This window comes from Schistocerca nitens, unplaced genomic scaffold (genome assembly GCF_023898315.1).
Source record: "Schistocerca nitens isolate TAMUIC-IGC-003100 unplaced genomic scaffold, iqSchNite1.1 HiC_scaffold_380, whole genome shotgun sequence".
NCBI classification, from domain to species: Eukaryota; Metazoa; Arthropoda; class Insecta; order Orthoptera; family Acrididae; genus Schistocerca; species Schistocerca nitens.
The window spans coordinates 1,650,786-1,673,757 of record NW_026045914.1 but is presented as its reverse complement, the minus strand read 5'-3'; the positions used below and the strand labels follow the sequence as shown (position 1 = coordinate 1,673,757).

The 22,972-nt window shown below is 45.0% G+C and overlaps 1 protein-coding gene across 2 annotated transcripts in view; it reads left to right on the top strand.

The window, feature by feature from the left end:
- Positions 1 to 22,972, top strand: part of LOC126230334 (fatty acyl-CoA reductase 1-like) — a 263,811-nt gene that overhangs the window by 215,166 nt on the left and 25,673 nt on the right. The window contains exon 8 of one of the 2 annotated variants that reach the window (XM_049942392.1): positions 18,832 to 19,089. The exons of the other annotated variant lie outside the window; for it this stretch is intronic. Within the exon in view, the coding sequence (XP_049798349.1) occupies positions 18,832 to 19,089 (258 nt within the window). The remainder of the gene's footprint in view (positions 1 to 18,831; positions 19,090 to 22,972) is intronic. 2 annotated transcript variants of the gene reach the window in all.

Sequence of the window (22,972 nt, the reverse complement as noted above, 5' to 3'; positions counted from 1 at the left end):
CCTACACTGGCCGTACACCACTGGTGATCGTCGAGGGGACACTGAATAGTGCACGGTACATCCAAACCGTCATCGAACCCATCGTTCTACCATTCCTAGACCGGCAAGGGAACTTGCTGTTCCAACAGGACAATGCACGTCCGCATGTATCCCGTGCCACCCAACGTGCTCTAGAAGGTGTAAGTCAACTACCCTGGCCAGCAAGATCTCCGGATCTGTCCCCCATTGAGCATGTTTGGGACTGGATGAAGCGTCGTCTCACGCGGTCTGCACGTCCAGCACGAACGCTGGTCCAACTGAGGCGCCAGGTGGAAATGGCATGGCAAGCCGTTCCACAGGACTACATCCAGCATCTCTACGATCGTCTCCATGGGAGAATAGCAGCCTGCATTGCTGCGAAAGGTGGATATACACTGTACTAGTGCCGACATTGTGCATGCTCTATTGCCTGTGTCTATGTGCCTGTGGTTCTGTCAGTGTGATCATGTGATGTATCTGACCCCAGGAATGTGTCAATAAAGTTTCCCCTTCCTGGGACAATGAATTCACGGTGTTCTTATTTCAATTTCCAGGAGTGTATATTCGATCTCTAAATGAAATGTTCGAAAATAAATAGCGTGGTCTTATTCCTTACTCTCCCCAGCATCCTAGCGCAGTCTGAGTAATTTTTGCATAGTGGTCGCTCCTATAGACCACCATCTGGGATTGGGTCATAGGAGGGATGACAGTACGATCTGAAGGCGGTAATGTGTACTATGTCAGTTGGACTGTAAATCTCGTGGTGGAGACAGCGCCTGCAAAATAAAAGACTTGTGTTAAGATCTGTTCCCCCGCTATTTTGCCCCACTATCTTGGATGACATCATGCGCTGTGCAAGTTATTGTACTCTAGACCAGCGATATGGGTCAGTAAAGGGGCGTGATGCTGGGTTGAGGAACGTGGTGGAGACTTTAACTACTTGATTCCGAGTCCAGGTGTGTGTGGCACTGGTGAAAATTGATTCCAAGTCCTAGGTTTAATGAAGTCGAATCACGTGACTAATGTAGCAGCCAATAGACGTGCAGCATTCTGGGGTGGGTGGTCGGGGGATACTATGTCATGAATGAACACTGCACTGATAGCGGGAAAATGTCGAACTTCTCATTTGATAATTAAATATTAAAATTTTAAATTGACTTATTGAATACGATTAAAATTGAAATGGAATTAAGTACTTAGTTAATTGGTAGGTTAGATGCGCGATGTGGGTATTAGTTTAGTTAGCATATTTAGAGAAGGCTGCGTACCGCGTGTGTATGGATGTGGCGTCTGAGAGTGTTTGACGCAAGTGGTCAGATGCCCGTGGGCCGGTGGCGCAGCGCGAGAGAGCGGACGATCTCGTGTCATCAACTGACCTCACAGTAGCGTCCTCTGGTCGCTACAGTATGAACTAAGCCAGTTGGGCTCTGGAGCTGGTGGTGAATACATCGGGTGCAGCCATCTTGAATGACAGTACTTGCGTCATCACCTGACGTCAGGAGAGCGCCCTCTGGTGGCACCGATATCAACTAAGCCAGTTGAGGTCCAGACGCAGTGGCGAACACATCTGCTTGAAATTGGTTAAATAATAAAGACAAGTCCCTTTTACCCTCCATTATCCTACTGGAATATGAACTTCGCACCATTTTTCTGGGGGTGGGTGTTAGGCTTGTGGAGGTTGACTAAGTGTCCTATATTCCCGTGATTTTCTTTGCTTCGTAGACATAAGTAGGGGTGTCACGCATTATCATGTTGGAATTTGACCTTCGCGCTATTCTTCTTGGGGTGGGGATTAGGTTAGTGGAGGTAGCTCAATTGACCTTTTTTCCCACCAAAAATTCTATCTTCCCTCAAAATCCGCCATCTCGAATGACGTCATCGCTGACATCTTGGATGACATCATCGCCGCCATCTTGGATAATGGTACATTGTCCCCATACAAAGGTTGTCCCAATACTGACAATCTCGTGATTTATGTCCCTCGCAGATGCCATAACTATGCCCCCGAATTCTCTGGAAAGTGCAGCTCTACACCATGTAATTCTAACAAGGGGAGGCCACAATGTTGGTATCACAGATTTACTTCCGACTTTGTACACCTTTAGCAAAGCATTAAAACAACGTAATATGCAAGTAGTAAGGTGCACCATTCTGTCAATTCCGAGAAAATCGCAAGAGAAGTCTTTCGCATGCATTATGCGCCTTCTGTATCTGTGCGTAGATATAGAATTACAAATGGTAGCATATGAAATCACTACAACTTCACGAAAATGCACTTGATTTTATCATTATATTACCTCTCAAAATCCGTACAATTTTAATAACGTCAGTAGTGATGAAAAAAGTATAATTGCTTGCAGGGTTCGAACCATCGCCCCGTCCCTGTCCTCTATGCACAGCCTTGAAGCTAACCACTTTTTTTAATCTCATTTTGTTCGTTATTGTTCGTTCTGTGTGATCGGGAAGGACGTCACATGAGGCTTGTTCAAGTTCATCATTGATCCATTAACTCAGTCTTTTATTTTTTTAATTACAAAGGGCAGCTAACCTCTGACCGAACACATTGAGCTGATCCGCTCTACCACCTTGACTTCGTACATGTGGCATGGATACATCAGTTATGTAACAGAGAGTTAAAATTCTCTTGCAATTTTATAAGAATTGCCACAGTAGTGTACCTTACTACTTGCACATCATGTTGTTTAAAAGTCTACTAATGGTGTACAGAGTTGGAGGTAAATGCGTGATCCCAACGTCGTGGCCTTCCCCTGTAAGTGACGATGCTGATAGCTGTATTACTTGAAATATGTCTACTCAAGGAGTCGTCGTTATCAGGAGAAAGAAAACTGGCACTCTACGGATCGGAGTGTGGAATGTCAGATCCCTTAATCAGGCAGGTAGGTTAGAAAATTTAAAAAGGGAAATGGATAGGTTAAAGTTAGATATAGTAGGAATTAGTGAAGATCGGTGGCAGGAGGAACAAGACTTTGGTCAGGTGAATACAGGGTTATAAATACTAAGTCAAATAGGGGTAATGCAGGAGTAGGTGTAATAATAAATAAATAAATAAATAGAAGTGCGGGTAAGTTACTACAAACAGCATAGTGAACCCATTATTGTGGCCAAGATAGATACGAAGCCCACGCCTACTACATCAGTACAAGTTTATATGCCAACTAGCTCTGCAGATGATGAAGAAATTGATGAAATGTATGGTGAGATAAAAGAAATTATTCAGGTAGTGAAGGGAGACGAAAATTTAGGAGTCATGGGTGACTGGAATTCAGGAGTAGGAAAAGGGAGAGAAGGGAACATAGTAGGTGAATATGGATTGGGGGTAAGAAATGAAAGAGGAAGCCGTCTGGTTCAATTTTGCACAGAGCATAACTTAATCGTAATTAAGACTTGGTTCAAGAATCATAAAGGAAGGTTGTATACATGGAAAAATTCTGGAGGTACTAGAAGGTTTGAGATAGATTATATAACGGTAAGGCAGAGATTTAGAAACCAGGTTTTAAACTGTAAGACATTTCCTGAGGCAGATGTGGACTCTGACCACAATCTATTGGTTATGAACTGTAGATTAAAACTAAAGAAACTAAAGATGTGGGACCTGGATAAGCTGACTAAACCAGAGGTTGTACAAAGTTTCAGGGAGAGCATAAGGGAACAATTGACAGGAATGGGGGAAAGAAACACAGTAGAAGGAGAATGGGTAGCTCTGAGGGATGAAGTAGTGAAGGCAGCAGAGGATCAAGTAGGTAAAAAGACGAGGGCTAGTAGAAATCCTTGGGTAACAGAAGAAATATTGAATTTAATTTATGAAAGGAGAAAATATAAAAATTCAGCAAATGAAGCAAGCAAAAAGGAATACAAACGTCTCAAAAATGAGATCGACAGGAAGTGCAAAAAGACTAAGCAGGGATGCCTAGAGGACAAATGTAAAGATGTCGAGGCTTAGCTCACTAGGGGCAAGATAGATACTGCCTACAGGAAAATTAAAGAGAACTTTGGAGAAAAGAGAGCCACTTGTATGAATATCAAGAGCTCAGATGGAAACCCAGTTCTAAGGAAAGAAGGGAAAGCAGAAAGATGGAAGGAGTATATAGAGGGTCTATACAAGGGCGATGAACTTGAGGAGAATATTATGGAAATGAAAGAGGATGTAGATGAAGATAAAATGGGAGATACGACAGTGCGCGAAAAGTTTGAGAGAGCACTGAAAGACCTGAGTCGAAACAAGGCCCCGGGAGTAGACAACTACTGACGGCCTTGGGAGAGCCAGTCCTGACAAAACTGTACCATCTGGTGAGCAAGATGTATGAGACAGGCGAAATACCCTCAGACTTCAAGATGAAGATAATAATTTCAATCCCAAAGAAAGCAGCTGGTGGCAGATGTGAAAGTTACCGAACTATCAGTTTAATAAGTCACAACTGCAAAATACTAACGCGAATTCTTTACAGACGAATGGAAAAACTGGTAGAAGCCGACCTCGGGGAAGATCAGTTTGGATTCCGTAGAAATGTTGGAACACGTGAGGCAATACTGACCTTACGACTTGTCTTAGAAGAAAGATTAAGGAAAGGCAAACCTACATTTCTAGCATTTGTAGACTTAGAGGAAGCTTTTGACAATGTTGACTGGAATTCTCTCCTTCAAAATCTAAAGGTGGCAGGGGTTAAATACAGGGAGCGAAAGGCTACTTACAATTTGTCCAGAAACCAGACGGCAGTTATAAGAGTCGAGGGGCACGAAAGGGAAGCAGTGGTTAGGAAGGGAGTGAGACAGGGTTTTAGCCTCTCCCCGATGTTATTCAATCTGTATATTGAGCAAGCAGTAAAGGAAACAAAAGAAAAATTCGGAGTAGGTATTAAAATCCACGGAGAAGATATAAAAACTTTTAGGTTCGCCGATGACGTAATTCTGTCAGAGACAGCAAAGGACTTGGAAGTGTAGTTTAACGGAATGGACAGTGTCTTGAAAGGAGGATATAAGATGAACATGAATAAAGCGAAACGAGGATAATGGAATGTAGTCGAATTAAGTCGGGTGACGCTGAGGGAATTGGATTAGGAAATGAGACACTTAAAGTATTAGATGATTTTTGCTATTTGGGGAGCAAAATAACTGATGATAGTCGAAGTAGAGAGGATATAAAATGTAGACTGTCAATAGCAAGGAAAGTGTTTCTGAAGAAGAGAAATTTGTTAACATCGAGTATAGATTTAAGTGCCAGGAAGTCGTTTCTGAAATTAATTGTATGGAGTGTAGCCATGTATGGAAGTGAAACATAGACGATAACTAGTTTGGACAAGAAGAGAATAGAAGCTTTCGAAATGTGGTGCTACAGAAGAATGCTGAAGATAAGGTGGGTAGATCACGTAACTAATGAGGAGGTATTGAATAGGATTGGGGAGAAGAGAAGTTTGTGGCACAACTTGAGTAGAAGAAGGGATCGGTTGGTAGGACATGTTCTGAGGCATTAAGGGATCACAAATTTAGTATTGGAGGACAGCGTGGAGGCTAAAAATCGCAGAGGGAGACCAAGAGATGAATACACTAAGCAGATTCAGAGGGGTGTAGGCTGCAGTTCGTATTGGGAGATGAAGAAGCTTGCACAGGTTAGAGTAGCATGGAAAGGTGCATCAAACCATTCTCAGGACTGAAGGCCACTACAACAACAACACGTCTGTAGATGCCGCCATGTTGCGTTTATATGCGAAAACTCCGTAATATGATGACAATGAAACAAATTATCACTTAATAACTCAAAACTACCATATTTCAGGAACGTACTAGACTTCACTCGGAGGCACCCTATTGGCGAATTGCGAGTGTCCCACACAGTCGACATCTTATTTTTACAATCGTAAAACATCGTAACTGTTCGTGCAACTTCCTTAACTTAAACATTATCCATTTGTTTATAGAAACGTGCTAATCTTGGGATATGAAAGTGCTTACGAATGGTAGGTTTCTTGTAACACTTGTAGTTGGGAAAGTGGCTTTTTTATGTAATACTTTTTGAATAAAATTTGTTTAGCGCCATAATAACTGCGGTTTCCCTACATAAATTCCGCTGATGTACCTGTCTTACGGCTAGCCACTGTGTCTCACCCTCATACTGGCAGCATCAGATGATCCATTGGTTGTTTCAGCTAGCGTGAGAACTGATATCTTGTGGCCTGCTAATGCGTTCTGCAGTACTGATTGAGCTTACCGAATGCAACTGATACCTGCAGACGCGACATAAAATGAATATTTGGGAAATAAGAGAAATGCAATGTGGTTCGAAAATAAGGGGAACCTTACACATGCCCCACTGTAGCATCCTTTCAAAATTGGAAGTTTTTGTAAACAACATCCCAATTTTGGAAACACTAGGATTGCTGTCCTACATACCCTAGGAGAAGTCTGGACAATGTTGGTCATTTTATTTTTTCGTGTGCAGTTATTTCACTTGTTACTTTCTTCCATCATATAAATTTAGTTGCTCATCACACAACGTTAAACATGCAGTTTTCGAATAAATTTCCTTAGGATTCAAATGTATTGCATTAAACAGAAACTTCAAATTTACCACACACGCTCACGAAAAATTAGGGATGATTACTCTTTCAATTTGAGAACCTCTGGGCATAAATAGCCTAAGAAACTTAACACCTCAAATGTAATACACAAGATAATAAATGCGTTTCTAAATATTATTTACGTATCTAAAATTTGCGAAGACACAAAGGAAACATTGATATTACAACATTACTTTTTTTAGCTGCTCGCTGGCCGTTCCAAGAAAATCCATCGGAGCATTCTTCGATAATTGACACTACAGAGGCAGAAAATAGACAGATAGGTCCCATTATGACACAGTACAATGGCACATTATCTACTATGTGCAAGGAAAATTTATCTCTCTTATCACTGTTATTTAACATATAGATCTCTGACATCAGAATTCATTACTTTATCCTTTATCTCACTTACTGTCTTTGCTCCAACCATATTTTCTACATCCACATCTACATATATATTTCCCAAGCCACACTACTGTGCGTGGCGGAGGGTATCCCGTACCACTATCATTTGCTTTCCCGTTCCACTCGGAAACAGAGGGATAAACGATTGTCTACATCAGTGGTTCCCAGCAGGTGGTCCGCGGACCGCCAGGGCTCCCCGAACTACGCCACAGGGGTCCGCATGATGCTGTTAGAATAAAAAATATATTAAATATACTTCGTATGACAACAGATTTTTTTGTTTTAGCCGCTTCCAGCATGAGCAGATCTTTACCGGACGCTAACTTCTGCGTGTAGCGTCTTCCTAGAATCAACTGACACTAGCACATTCTAGCCCAAAACTAGAATTAGATATAGGCAAATAGTTCTGATGTTTGCAGTTAGACTGCGCGCTCTGCCTCTTTGCAGCTGACAAATGACAGTCACTTTACACAGAACCTCACATTTCAAACGACAATCGGCCATTGTTAATTTATTGCCAGTGCTTTCACAGACCGTACTGTGTACATATTCAATATGCTGTATTAAAACAGTAGTGCTTGTAAAGCGTTGTTTTTCACGCAAGATTCAGTTCGCGTTGTTAAAAATGGACCGCTGGTTAAAAAGTGGTTCGTTGAAACGAGAAATGCCTGCAGATGAAGAGGAATATGATGCATTTGATGTTCAGGCAAGTAGGTCAGTGACTCTAGAACCGAAGTTGTCAGTGTCCATTGAACCTAAATCGTCGGCGTCCCTTGAACCTAATCCTTCCAAGATCAGTGTTAAGCTTACTGGAAAAACTAGAAAATATACCTCTGATTACTCGGAAATCGGTTTTAAGTTCACTGGACCTGAGCAACAGCCTAAACTTCAATGTGTCATTTGCTATGAAAGCCTTTCGAATGAATGTGTGAAATCAGCAAAACTCCAGCACCAGCTTGATACAAAGTACCCAGAGTACAGAAGTACGTCATCAGATTTTTTCAAAAATAAATTAGGGGAGTTGAAAACAAATCGTAAAACAATTGCCAAACACTGTGGTGCAAATGTAAATGAAAATGCAACCCTTGCGTCTTACGAGGTGGCTCAGCTTGTTGTTAAATGTGGGAAAAACCACACAATTTCTGAGGATCTTATACTGCCATCAGCAATAATACTTTGGAAGAGAATCTTAGGTGACGTAGCTGCTAAGGTAATAGGAACTGTCCCGCTTTCAAATAATACTGTTCAAAGACGAATTACTGATATGGCATTTAACACCGAAGAAACATTGCTGGTTAGACTTTGCATGAGTGACATGTACGCTCCACAATTGGATGAAAGCAAAGACATATGAAAAAAGGCTATAATGTTGGTTTTCTAACCATTCTTATGGGAGGACCAGGTGTTCAAAGATTTTCTTCATGCGAACTACTGCATACGACAGCAGACGATATTTTAACTGCGTTAAATAATTATCTCAATGAACACGACGTCACCTAGAAAAAAGGTGTAGGCTTGTCGACGGATTGAGCAAACTCAATGGCTGGCAAAGAAACAGGTCTTCTAGCTCGTATCAAAGCGGCAGCCCCTGAGGTCAAATGGACTCACTGTTGCGTTAAGCCTTAGTAGCCAAAAGCTTGTCTGAACCTTTGCAAAAGATACTTAATGGAGTAGTTCAAATCATCAACTACATTAAAACTCGACACCTGCAATCCAGATTATTTTCTTTGTTGTGTAAAGAGATCGGCAGTGAGCATGTGCAACTTCTTATTCATATGAAAGTAAGATGGCTTTCTCGTGGTAGGATCTTGCCAAATTTTTTGGACTTAGAGATGAGTTCGTGTCTTCCTTCTTGGCACAAAGTGTGATATGACAAGGTACCAATCATGCTCGATGAGGGAGTCCTCGAGAAAATTTTGTTGGGAACCCCTGGTCTATATGCCTCTGTACGAGGCCTAACTTCTCGGAATTTATAGTCATGTTCCTTACGTGCAATCATGTTGCAAGCAGTGGAATCGTTCGGCAGTTAGCTTCAAATACCAGTTCTCTAAATTTTGTTAATTGTGTTTCTCCAAAAGAACGTCGCCTTCCCTCCAGAGATTCTCATTTGAGTTCCCGAAATATTCCCGTAACACTTGCGCGTTGTTCGAACCTTCGGGCAACAAATCTAGCACTTTCGATGTCTTCTTTCAATCCGACCTGGTACAGATCTCAAACACTCAACCAGTACTCAAGAGCAGGTCGCAGCACCTTCATATATGCGGTCTCCTTTATAGGTGAACCACTCTTTCCTAACAGTCACCTTCTCTACCACAGTTCTCACATGCTCTCCCCATTCCATATCGCTCTGCAACGTTACGCCAAGATATTCAAACGGCTTGACTGTGTCAATAACACACTGGTAACACTGTAACCTAACATTACAGGTTTGTTCTTGCTACTCATCCGAATTAACTTACATTTTTTCCACATTTAGACCTGGCTGCCAATTTTCAACCAGTTGGAAACTTTGTCTAAGTCCTCTTCTATCTTCCTGCAATCACACCACAGCGTCATCACTGTCTAAGTCCTCTTCTATCTTCTTGCAATCACACCACAGCATCATCAGCAAACAACCGCTGATTGCTGCACACCCTGTCCGCTTAATCATTCACGTATAGAGAGAACAATACCCATCCTGTCACAGTTTTCTGGGGCACTCACGACAATACCCCTGTCTCTGATGAACATTCGCCGTCGAGGACAACAAACTGGGTTGAGTTATTTAATTAGTCTTCGACCACTCATACATATCTGAGAACTTACTCCAAATGGTCGTACCCTAGTTAACAGCGTGCAAAGGGGCACCTTGTCGAATGCTTTCTGGAAATCTAGAAATATGGAAACTGCCTGTTGCACTTCAGCCATCGTTCTCAGTGTATCATGTGAGAAAAAGGCGAACTGACTTTCGCACAAGTGATGCTTTCTAATACCATGCTGATTCGTGGACATAAGCTTCTCAGTCTCAAGAAAGGCTATTCACACTGAGGACGTGTTCAAGAAATCTGCAGCACACCGAAGTTAGGGATATTCGCCTGTAATTTTGCTGGTCGGTTCTTTTACCCTTCTTATATGCTTGAGTCCCGTGTGATTGTTTCCAGTCGCTGGGGCTTAGTGCTGGGCGAGAGATTCGCGAGAAATGCAAGCTACGTAAGGGGCCAGTGCCGTAGTGCACTCTTTTTAAATCGGAACTGAGATTCCATCCATAGCTCGTATTTTATTCTTTCAGATCTTTCAGTTGTTTCTCTACGCCAAGGATCATTGTTGACCATACAGAAGTTTGCCTGATGGTCAAATGACGGTATGTTTGTACGATTCTCCTATATGAACGATTTTTGAATGTAAAATTTAAAATTTCATCTTTCGTTCTGCTATCTTCAACTGCCATACCAAACGGATCAGCGGGGGGCTGAATGAAGGCCTTAGACCTGCTTAGCCATTTTACATACGACCAGAATTTTCTCGTGTTCTCTGACAGATCTTTTGTTAATGTGTGACAATGGTAGTGGTTGTATGTTTTGCGCATAGGTCTTTTCACAGATGCGAGAAGCTCTACTAACCTTTGCTTGTCGTCATTTAGGCTTTCTCTTTGGAACCGAGAGCTCAACAGCCTCTGCTCCCATATCACCTTCTAAATTACCAGGGCTGTTCGGATAGTAAGGAACGATAGGTCGCGAAATGGAAACCACAGTGAAAATCAAAACTGTTTTACTTGCAGCAGTTAGCTACAACTTTCAGCTACTTATCCCTATAGTCGCCGATTCGACTTAGACGTTTGTCGTAGCGTTGTACGAACTTTTCAATACCCTTGTTACAGAAGGCAGCAGCCAGTGCTTTCCGCAAATTATCTACGCTGGCTTACAGCTCGTTGTCTGTGCCAGAATTTTGTCTTCATAGTCAGTGGTTCATGTGAGCAGAGATGAAACTCAGATGAAGAGAATTATGGGCTGTATTGTGGGTAATCAAACATTTCCTATTGAGAACAATGTAGGAGCATCTTCATTGCCCCTGCGGAATTGTTTTGAAGAAGAAAACGCACGACAGTTATGTAATGTTGGTTGCATAGCTTCAGGCGAAATTTCTCACCAGGCCCTCGTACTTGGCGGGAGACACTATTGTTCTAGGTTCATTTATATGCTCCCTGTGTGCTCAGAATTAAAAAGAACGACGTAATGCGATCGACGGGCATGCTAGAGACACTGTCCAACACACCTGTGCTAAACTTCATCGGATTTTCACTGTGGTTTCCATTACGCGACCGATCGTTCCTTACTTTCCGAATAACCCTCGTACTTTATTAAACCACTTACTAGGCATGTAGCTCTCCAGACCAGAATTTTCTCTCGTTCTCTGCCAGATCTTTTGCTAAGGTATGACGGTGGCCTTAATTGTATGCTTCGCCCATAGATCTTTTCACAGACACAAGAATATCTACTGGTCTTCGCTTGCGTCACTTTCGCGTTTCCTTTTGAACCGAGAGTCCAACAGCCTCTGCTTCCTCAGTATCTTCTCCATCTCGTTATTAAACCATTCTGGGTTTTTTATGTCCTTAATCCACTTACTAGGCACATAATCCTCCAGACCACCATTTACAGTCTGCTTAAGCTTTGCCCATAAGTCCTCTTCGTCCATCTTACTGGAACTAAGTGAGGTCATTTCATTGTGTAAGTGAGATGCTACCAACTGGCTATCTGCTCTATCTATCAGAAACACACGCCTAGCCTTCTATACTGATTTATTAACTTTCGTAACCATAGTTGCTACAATGAAATAATGATCGTTAATCCACGTTTCTGTAATGACATTTTCGATAACGTCTGCCCTATTTTGTAGCTACAAGACCTAAGATAGTTCCACTGCTTGCAGGCTGCACATCTTTCTCGTCAAGACTGTATTCAGAAATCCTGTTAAAAAGTATTTCGCATTATTGTCTGTCTGTCCCCCCCCCCCTTTCCCACACCCCACCATCAATCCATAGACATCCCAGCCTATGCTGGTTAGGTTAAAGTCACCTCCAAATAGTATTGCGTGATCTAGGTATTTCTGCGTTACTCATCGTAGAACTGACTCAGCAGAGTTCGGGTTGCCAGTAAAAACATTCAACAAATAATCGTTTCACCTGGGCCTGTTGTATGCGACCGGATAACTTCACTATGACACCCAAATTCGATCTAATAGAAAAATTACTTTTATCAAATACTATGAAAACACCCCTCCTATGGCCTCTAATCTGCTTTTTCGATATACGTTCCACGACTCGCTAAATAGAGCTTTCCACTTCGGGTATCAGCCCGCCCTCAGTCCCAAGAGTAATCCAAGCGCGAGAAATTTTATGGAGGGCAGTAAATTCGCAAACGTTATTACGAATGATTCAACAGTTTACAGATAAAATTTCGACTGTCGAAATGTCTTTGACTTCCCTAGCTGCGTATTGACTGCTGAGTGTTTATCACAGCATCTCAAATTACCGTCTAGCCAAAAACAACTCTTGTGTGGTCTCCGCAAGTACTCTGCTACCTTTGTAGCTGCTTCCTTTGTGTAGCGCACCCGAAACCTATCAAGGGGAGTGCAACAATTACTCACACGATAACGCAGATATAGAAGTCTGCAGCCAGAGTCGACAAAGCGTTCGGTTGATACCCTCCAATCGTCTCCAAAGCAACTTTAGGAACAACGCTGCAGACTGCGAGATCTGCTAGGACCCCGCATGTGAGGTCAGCAGTCCTCTGCCAGCCGCCTGTGTGATCTGAGGATGGTCTCAGAATCCATGGGACAGGCGTCGTTGGTGCCGATATGAGCAACAACTTGCCGAAGACTGCACCCTACACACTCGATAGCCACCTCCATATCTCGGATGAGGCCCCCGGACAGACATACCGCATGCACATTGGCTTTCTTCCCAGACGTGAAGGCCACCTGCCTAAGGGGTTCTATAAGGTGCCAAATGTCAGAGCTCCCGGTAACTAGTAAACCTCTCCCTCCAAGTGTGTGCTCGGACCCTGTTGAAGGAGCTGCCACCAGTTCACTCTCAGGCTAGGTGGCAGGTTTCCTCATTGGTCCTACCTCGAGCGACGTGAACGCGTTAACTACCGCCACTCAACGTGCTGTGTCGGTTACACTAGTGGGTGCCTCGGAAGCAGAGCCGCTGGGCAAAACGAGCGACACGTGACACGCCGGAATCTCCTCACTGTTACACCCTGAGGCAGCAGCCTGAAGGTGACTGACCTCAGCCAAAAGCGCATTCAGCTGATGGCGAATTGTGGCCAGTTCTCCCTCCGTCCGCAACAGTGCATGCACACATCCTAACCATACTGGCAAGAGAAACTGAAGAACTAAACTACAAAATAATCCTAGATATGCAACTTTCTACCTTCCTGATGCGTCACCAATGGACGCTGATGCGATATCGGGCTATATAGCTGGCTGTCCAATGAGCAACTCTTGCGCTACAGACTTTGAGAATTCGCCCTTAAAAAACGCGAGATTGAATCTCTTACACAGAAAAAGCGCACGAAATTTAGTAAACGTACTACGAGGAAAACTCAGAAAAAAATGACAACTTGCCGCTCTTTAGATGCGTACACCCCAGAGCTGTGGCTTGATTATGATTATGATTCTTCCCGCTTTGTAAAATACTTACCTCTTTATCACACTCCTGTTGAAAACACTTGCGCATTATGTTCAAATGATACTTACTCTGTGCCTTCCCGTTAGGACTAGCTGAATACGAAATTTAATTTTGCTTTGAGTACTGTTTTCCGTCAGGGTCATACTACCTTTCGTAACTCCATAACAGCTACTTACGTCCAAAAATACTTGATTCTCCATCACTTAACTCTTGCCACCTACTGCACGGACAACATTAACTCTTTGCAACGGTAGTTTTGGCGCCTCTTCTTTATTTACCATTTGTTCATCAAGTCGCTCTGCTAAAGCACAAATCATTATCTGTATCAATACCCGAAACTGTCTTAATATCATCAACTTTAACATCTACCATAGGTTGATATTCGTCTTCAGTTGTAACTTCGTCTCCCTCAAACAGAATTCCCCAAACATCCCCAGAATCTCCTTTTATCAACCGTGTCATTGCCACTGATCCGTTCGCCACATGAGTTCGTGTTCATACCCCATTAAAACACCTTTCCACTTTTCCCTTTCGTTGCCATCTCTTTCGTGGTCTCTATATACCCTGTTACCATTGTTTCTCTCATTACGTTCTGTATGTCGTCTGTTACTGTTCGTATCATCCCGGTTCCAACCTCCTCTTCCACGCCTGTTAAAGCAGTTACTGTGCCTCTCGTTCTCTCTTGTCTCATGTGATCTCCATTATGAGCCCACCAGTTTCTACTTTTTCTTGACCGCCAGTTCATACCTCCGACCTCCGAATCGTTATTGGTTGTCTCTTCTTCCGACAAAGCATCTGACTGGGCTAATGCTTGTAAAATATGTTCAGTTTTCTTTTTATAAATTCCCGTTAATTTTTTCCGTACACTCCTGGCAGTTTGACCAATACTACACCAGTGACGTCTTCTTCACTGAGTGTGTAATCTAGATATAAATTCTTTTCACTTAAACTTCGGAAGCTATCTTTGTAACTGTCATACACACTTCTCAAGAAATTTGTCCCTTCAAAAATATTAATCTTATTTTACGTTGCATACCGTTAGACCAATATTTGCTATGAACTTCTTATTAAGCTAACAGTATGACAAACAAGATTCTTCTTATCTCATTCCCCAAGACAGAGCATCCCCTTCCATTCTGCTGGTGACGCATCCCAATTCTCTGGTAACACAACTAAAAGCTGTTTCGAAAAATGTCTTGGGATATAATCTCTCCTCACTGCGTACGCAAATCAGCGGCTCGTTATTTACGATGTACATGACCTGTGCGTAGACATCTAATGCCACATACCTCCACAGACCTACCAACAAAACTGTCGGGTCCCTGACACGCAGAATCAGTGATGTATTTCGTTCCTGAGAGGGACAAACAATTTATTAAGCAAGTGGTCATAATACACTCCTGGAAATGGAAAAAAAGAACACATTGACACCGGTGTGTCAGACCCACCATACTTGCTCCGGACACTGCGAGAGGGCTGTACAAGCAATGATCACACGCACGGCACAGCGGACACACCAGGAACCGCGGTGTTGGCCGTCGAATGGCGCTAGCTGCGCAGCATTTGTGCACCGCCGCCGTCAGTGTCAGCCAGTTTGCTGTGGCATACGGAGCTCCATCGCAGTCTTTAACACTGGTAGCATGCCGCGACAGCGTGGACGTGAACCGTATGTGCAGTTGACGGACTTTGAGCGAGGGCGTATAGTGGGCATGCGGGAGGCCGGGTGGACGTACCGCCGAATTGCTCAACACGTGGGGCGTGAGGTCTCCACAGTACATCGATGTTGTCGCCAGTGGTCGGCGGAAGGTGCACGTGCCCGTCGACCTGGGACCGGACCGCAGCGACGCACGGATGCACGCCAAGACCGTAGGATCCTACGCAGTGCCGTAGGGGACCGCACCGCCACTTCCCAGCAAATTAGGGACACTGTTGCTCCTGGGGTATCGGCGAGGACCATTCGCAACCGTCTCCATGAAGCTGGGCTACGGTCCCGCACACCGTTAGGCCGTCTTCCGCTCACGCCCCAACATCGTGCAGCCCGCCTCCAGTGGTGTCGCGACAGGCGTGAATGGAGGGACGAATGGAGACGTATCTTCTTCAGCGATGAGAGTCGCTTCTGCCTTGGTGCCAATGATGGTCGTATGCGTGTTTGGCGCCGTGCAGGTGAGCGCCACAATCAGGACTGCATACGACCGAGGCACACAGGGCCAACACCCGGCATCATGGTGTGGGGAGCGATCTCCTACACTGGCCGTACACCACTGGTGATCGTCGAGGGGACACTGAATAGTGCACGGTACATCCAAACCGTCATCGAACCCATCGTTCTACCATTCCTAGACCGGCAAGGGAACTTGCTGTTCCAACAGGACAATGCACGTCCGCATGTATCCCGTGCCACCCAACGTGCTCTAGAAGGTGTAAGTCAACTACCCTGGCCAGCAAGATCTCCGGATCTGTCCCCCATTGAGCATGTTTGGGACTGGATGAAGCGTCGTCTCACGCGGTCTGCACGTCCAGCACGAACGCTGGTCCAACTGAGGCGCCAGGTGGAAATGGCATGGCAAGCCGTTCCACAGGACTATATCCAGCATCTCTACGATCGTCTCCATGGGAGAATAGCAGCCTGCATTGCTGCGAAAGGTGGATATACACTGTACTAGTGCCGACATTTTGCATGCTCTGTTGCCTGTGGCTATGTGCCTGTGGTTCTGTCAGTGTGATCATGTGATGTATCTGACCCCAGGAATGTGTCAATAAAGTTTCCCCTTCCTGGGTCAATGAATTCACGGTGTTCTTATTTCAATTTCCAGGAGTGTATTTTGGCTCACCATTGTAGACTGAGATGTCTATGGATTCATTTCAGGAGGTACAGTCAGACAGTCATGCGAAGTACTTTTGAACCATGGTCTCTGAACACTGTCGTGAGGAGCTAGTTTGGTAGTCCACAATCACTGGAAATATCTTAGATCTTTTAGCTACAAATCGGCTGAATATTATCGACAATGTCGGTATACAAACGGGCAGTAGAGATCATGATGTCATTATAGCAACTATGTTTACGGAAGTTAATAAATCAGTTAAGAAGGCTAGGAGACTGTTTCTCCGAGAAAAAGCAGATGAGCAAATTGCTAATGGGGATGTGTACGACATTTCAGTGTAAGTTTTGTTTCATGGGCTTAGGCAGAAGTGTGTGCATTATTTGAAAAATGTCTGAATGGAAATACGGAGCGTGAGGCATTTGAGTCAGAAGCCTGCAGAAGTAGCAGGTGATTTGAATGCCTACGAGAAGCTAAGTTTGTGTGTGTGGTGAGAAGAGCCTCGCACTATTGTTGTCCAAAATGGAACAAGAGTCAGTCATTGATGCAAAACAAGATAGGACTGCGGAACCAGCTCGTTTAAATCACTCAGCAAACGGGGCACAAATGTCAAATGCAGAATACTCCGATTATGAGGGCTCATTTCACCCATGAAATGAAAGTGAAAATGATGCTGAGGTGGCAGGTCACGTAGGATCTGTAAACACGGAAAGAGGTACAGTCAGGGAAATTAAGAGTCCGATTTCGCAGACAATGCGCCACAGCGCAATTGTGTCCCGAGCATCTAGTCCTGGGGAGGTTACTGGAAGTGCATAATTATAAACGATCATTCAGTTTATGTAAGAGCCAGAGAAGAGACGACAAGAAAGAGAAGAAAGGAGACGACAGACATAAGATTAGTGACCGGAGAACCTCATTAAAGAGATTAGGAAAATTCAGAAGCAACAACAGATGGAGAAATTAAGAAAATTCAAAGAAAGGCTGATGAGCTTGTCGAAAACGTAACTTAGGTCAGGATAAAGTTAAGGGTGTAAAAGCAGAGGTTGAAGACATTAGGAAAACGTCAGATGAGACGCAAGAAGTAGCGGTAAATTCCAGACGCCTGCCTAAGACAGCCAGATTATTAGGACGAGAGTGCGCGAGATGAGGCAGCGCTGGCAACGGTCGGAATGAGCGCGCCCAAGAAGGCTATTTCTGCTCTTAAAAAGCAGGGACAGGCAGTGGCTGAAAAGACACAGGAAGGAACGTTAGAAGTCAAAGACGTGCGAACACGTCTCACTAGCCAGCAGAATGGGCTGGCGGATGAGATGAGACAACTGTGCGAATTGGTCCCTCGTGTAGAAATTCAACCAGAAGCAACAGCTCGTCGCCGTGAGCTCGTTGGTCACTATAAATGTTAAAGACAAAAATGTGAAACCAAATCTGGTGTCACATCCACGGCTTAGGCCGATGTACGGCAGGAGCGCTCGATTAAGTGAAATGTTGCGTGACGTGGTTGGTGTCTGTGGGGGTACTTATTTTGGTATAGTTGAGCTGCCTCTCGACCGTCACCACCTGCTTGGCAGTACGCAAACATGAATAGGGAACCATTCCCCTTTTTACAGTACACTGCGTCAATCACACAGCCTGCAAGACGCAAGGATCAAAAATGTTCAAATGTGTGTGAAATCTTATGGGTCTTAACTGCTAAGGTCATCAGTCCCTAAGTTTACACACTACTTAAGCTAAACTATCCTAAAGACAAACACACACACCCATGTCTGAGAGAGGACTCGAACCTCCGCCGGGACCAGCCTCAGTCGTCCGGAGTGGCCGAGCGGTTCTAGTCGCTACAGTCTGGAGCTGCGCGACCGCTACGGTCGCAGGTTCGAATCCTGCCTCGGGCATGGATGTGTGTGATGTCCTTAGGTTAGTTAGGTTTAAGTAGTTCTAAGTCTAGGGGACTGATGACCTCAGAAGTGCTCAGAGCCATTTGAACCAGCCTCACAGTCCATGACTTCAGCTCCAAGACCGCTCGGCTAATCCCGCGCGGCACGCAAGGAACATACAGCATGTAGTCAGAGGAACTTTCATTTGTCAGCGCCATCTACCGTGGCTGCAATGCATATCCGGAAACATGTTCATAGGACCTTCTCTCTTCCATTTTCAGCCAGGAATTGGTCCCTGCAGTTTGTCGGTTTTATTTACTTTCATCCTGTATTTATGGAACAGTCATAGACATATTTAGGATTTACCAAAATGTTACGATGTTTACCGTAATAAAATTTTTATTTTTAACTATGAGCATCACTGTTAATCATGACAAGGATGATCTGTTTGCAGCATTGACACCGCGTGTATGTTGCAGACTGTGGGACGTGTACTCGCGTATTCATGGAACCATGCAAGTCCTGGAGACATTTACCACTAAAGAGTGGACTTTCAAAGACGACAACTTGGTGTGCATGTGGGGCCATATGGGAGAAGCCGACCGCAAGCTGTTTCCCTGTGACATCGCCGACATTGACTTCGAGTGGCATTATAAAAATGTCATGCGTGGATTTCGCCTGTACATTTTCAATGAGAGCTTCGACAACTTGGAAGCAGCCAGGAAGAAATTTCATTGGTATGTGTACTTCTTTTATTCAGTACAACTACTACAGTCGACTCACAAATATCATTGCGCTACCCAACAAATCTCCACCTCATTATACTTGCTTCATTGACCTATAAAACCTATAAAAACTATAAGACTGGCTCCATATACACGTCTATACCGTACACATAGTTTATAAGCGCACTTCATTTACATACAAACGTTCAGTCACAGAAATTCGAAACATAAACTGAAATAACAATTACATATCAGTAAATATTAAAATTTCTCGTAATTGATACCAACAGATAAAGGTAAAACTAAATACTGAAAGATCTCATGCAAATAAATGAATTTTGCCAATGAATACGTACGTAACACATTACATTAGAATTTTAATTACAATACAGCAGAAGCAGATGTATAGATGGTGTCCTGTGGGAGAAAAAAGTCGATGCGATAAGTGAAGTGTCTGCGCTAGCAGAATAGAAATGTGGAAAACACAAGTCCAAAAACAATATACTGGACTCACGAAAACAAAACCATAATACAATTTCCAAAAGAACATCAGACTCGATCCCAACTGCGAATCGTCACAAATATAAAATAACAAATAATAATAGAAAAGACCCGACTCTTCACGGGGAGAGATTACAATAAACAATTCTACAATGTCAAGATGTTCGTCGACTATACCAAGTCCAGCTGAAAGAGATAGGCCAGCTAGAAGAGGCGTATGGCCGTGGCTGCCGGGGTGGCAGCTCTAAATACACTCCTGGAAATTGAAATAAGAACACCGTGAATTCATTGTCCAAGGAAGGGGAAACTTTATTGACACATTCCTGGGGTCAGATACATCACATGATCGCACTGACTGAACCACAGGCACATAGACACAGGCAACAGAGCATGCACAATGTCGGCACTAGTACAGTGTATATCCACCTTTCGCAGCAATGCAGGCTGCTATTCTCCCATGGAGACGATCGTAGAGATGCTGGATGTAGTCCTGTGGAACGGCTTGCCATGCCATTTCCACCTGGCGCCTCAGTTGGACCAGCGTTCGTGCTGGACGTGCAGACCGCGTGAGACGACGCTTCATCCAGTCCCAAACATGATCAATGGGGGACAGATCCGGAGATCTTGCTGGCCAGGGTAGTTGACTTACACCTTCTAGAGCACGTTGGGTGGCACGGGATACATGCGGACGTGCATTGTCCTGTTGGAACAGCAAGTTCCCTTGCCGGTCTAGGAATGGTAGAACGATGGGTTCGATGACGGTTTGGATGTACCGTGCACTATTCAGTGTCCCCTCGACGATCACCAGTGGTGTACGGCCAGTGTAGGAGATCGCTCCCCACACCATGATGCCGGGTGTTGGCCCTGTGTGCCTCGGTTGTATGCAGTCCTGATTGTGGCGCTCACCTGCACGGCGCCAAACACGCATACGACCATCATTGGCACCAAGGCAGAAGCGACTCTCATCGCTGAAGACGACACGTCTCCATTCGTCCCTCCATTCACGCCTGTCGCGACACCACTGGAGGCGGGCTGCACGATGTTGGGGCGTGAGCGGAAGACGGCCTAACGGTGTGCGGGACCGTAGCCCAGCTTCATGGAGACGGTTGCGAATGGTCCTCGCCGATACCCCAGGAGCAACAGTGTCCCTAATTTGCTGGGAAGTGGCGGTGCGGTCCCCTACGGCACTGCGTAGGATCCTACGGTCTTGGCGTGCATCCGTGCGTCGCTGCGGTCCGGTCCCAGGTCGACGGGCACGTGCACCTTCCGCCGACCACTGGCGACAACATCGATGTACTGTGGAGACCTCACGCCCCACGTGTTGAGCAATTCGGCGGTACGTCCACCCGGCCTCCCGCATGCCCACTATACGCCCTCGCTCAAAGTCCGTCAGCTGCACATACGGTTCACGTCCACGCTGTCGCGGCATGCTACCAGTGTTAAAGACTGCGATGGAGCTCCGTATGCCACGGCAGACTGGCTGACACTGACGGCGGCGGTGCACAAATGCTGCGCAGCTAGCGCCATTCGACGGCCAACACCGCGGTTCCTGGTGTGTCCGCTGTGCCGTGCGTGTGATCATTGCTTGTACAGCCCTCTCTCAGTGTCCGGAGCAAGTATGGTGGGTCTGACACACCGGTGTCAATGTGTTCTTTTTTCCATTTCCAGGAGTGTACATTCTAGCGGTGCTTCGAACTGCCCTTTTCCCGGAAGTGCGCCGCCCTATAAGGCCCGTTTGGCGGGTATATCTGCCGGAAGTGTTTGCGATGACGTGCCTGGCGTATTAAAGTAGTTCCTACGCTACCTCCGACCTCTGGTGAAGCTGTTCTGCAGGCTCCGCGAATGGGTAGCGGTCCCTGGCAGCCGTTGGTAGGTTGTCTTGCGGCCGCCGGTAAATATTTGTGTTGGAAACACACCACAGACGTCGTAGGTGCTCCTGGTAAATATACGCCCTGTGATGCAGGCATCCCGTGTTGGTTGGACGTGAAGTGGGATGCCGATTCAATAGGAGCTACGATGTATGAACTGGGTGGCCACAGCAATAAGAATGCTAATAACTTTGTAATCTTTCATGATTGGAGATTACTCCAAAAGGATACCAGTTTTTTCGCTATAAAGCCGAAATTTCAGGAATTCACCTCGAAATGAATAGGAATCAGGTTACCGAGTTAACCAAAGAGACGATTTTGATACAGGCTCTGAACTGAGTGAAGATGACAGATACATGTTGTTCTAGCACTCAAGAGAGGAGTGTATCCATTTCTTGCGTGGCAGAGACTAGGAGAGTACAGCGTCAAAATTGGGAAGAAATTCAGTGAAACTGGATTAAAATTCACGTATTATGTCACAACTGTCGGCATTGAGAAGCAACAGACTTCAACCCAGCGTGTCAAAAGTGCCGTGTCCAGGCTTCAGCCAGGGCTGTGGATGATGGTCGAATGAGTCCCGCTAGCTGCAACTTTGTATCCAGACACAGTGACTTATCGGTACGTCATTAATTGTGCATGAATATTTGCAGGTGTAGGAAATGTCACGCACACGCACACACACACACACACACACACACACACACACACAGATGCTAAGCGCATGCTTCGCCAGTGGTCTCAGGCGCCCCATAGAACAATACATGCCCTGGGCACATTCAAGTGATCTTCATATGTCTGCTGTACGCGAAAGAGGGAGCCTGGCGGAAGTTTCCGATGATGACCGATACTATCTCGCGTAATGACGCTGTTGTCTGAGCGTCTGGATCTCACTGGCTTGCGCAGAGACAACGAAGGCGCTGTGTGTGCCGACTTCGTGTTCTTCCACTACGCGAGTAGCATTTTGACGCGGATAAAACTGCCATGCGTCTTCAGCCACGTGGAAGGGTCACACATCTGCTGGGTGTCAATCGGTGAGTTTTCTGCGCGAAGGGGAGTAAGGCCGAGTGAAGAAGAGACTGTGCTCTGTTTTCCCGAAACTCGGATGGCTTCTAGTATTTCTATGCAGCGAGCCAATGGGGGCTGGAAAGTTGAAAGAGAATAAAACTAGAATAAAGGGATATAGTGGTATAGTGGCTTGTGCGACTGACAGTAAAACATTGGAGAAAAAGAATCTATCGTTAGTCATAAAATGTGTTATTGTTTAGCATGCACAATGCCAGCTGGAGCAACTACATAGATCTGAAGCTGATCCAGAAAGATCGAAACGTGTCATATATTCAAAACTCACAACGAACCCCTTGAGTGCAAGGTCGTAAATGACCAAGGATGTCTAAGGGATTCGACACCCCACGTATTGTCTACCATGCAGCAACAATATTGGCTGCTAATGGCGAGAGGGGGCGGGACTGGAGGTATCCAGTGGGCAGAATGAGGCTACGGAGTGTAGTTTAGCTACTTAGTCGACG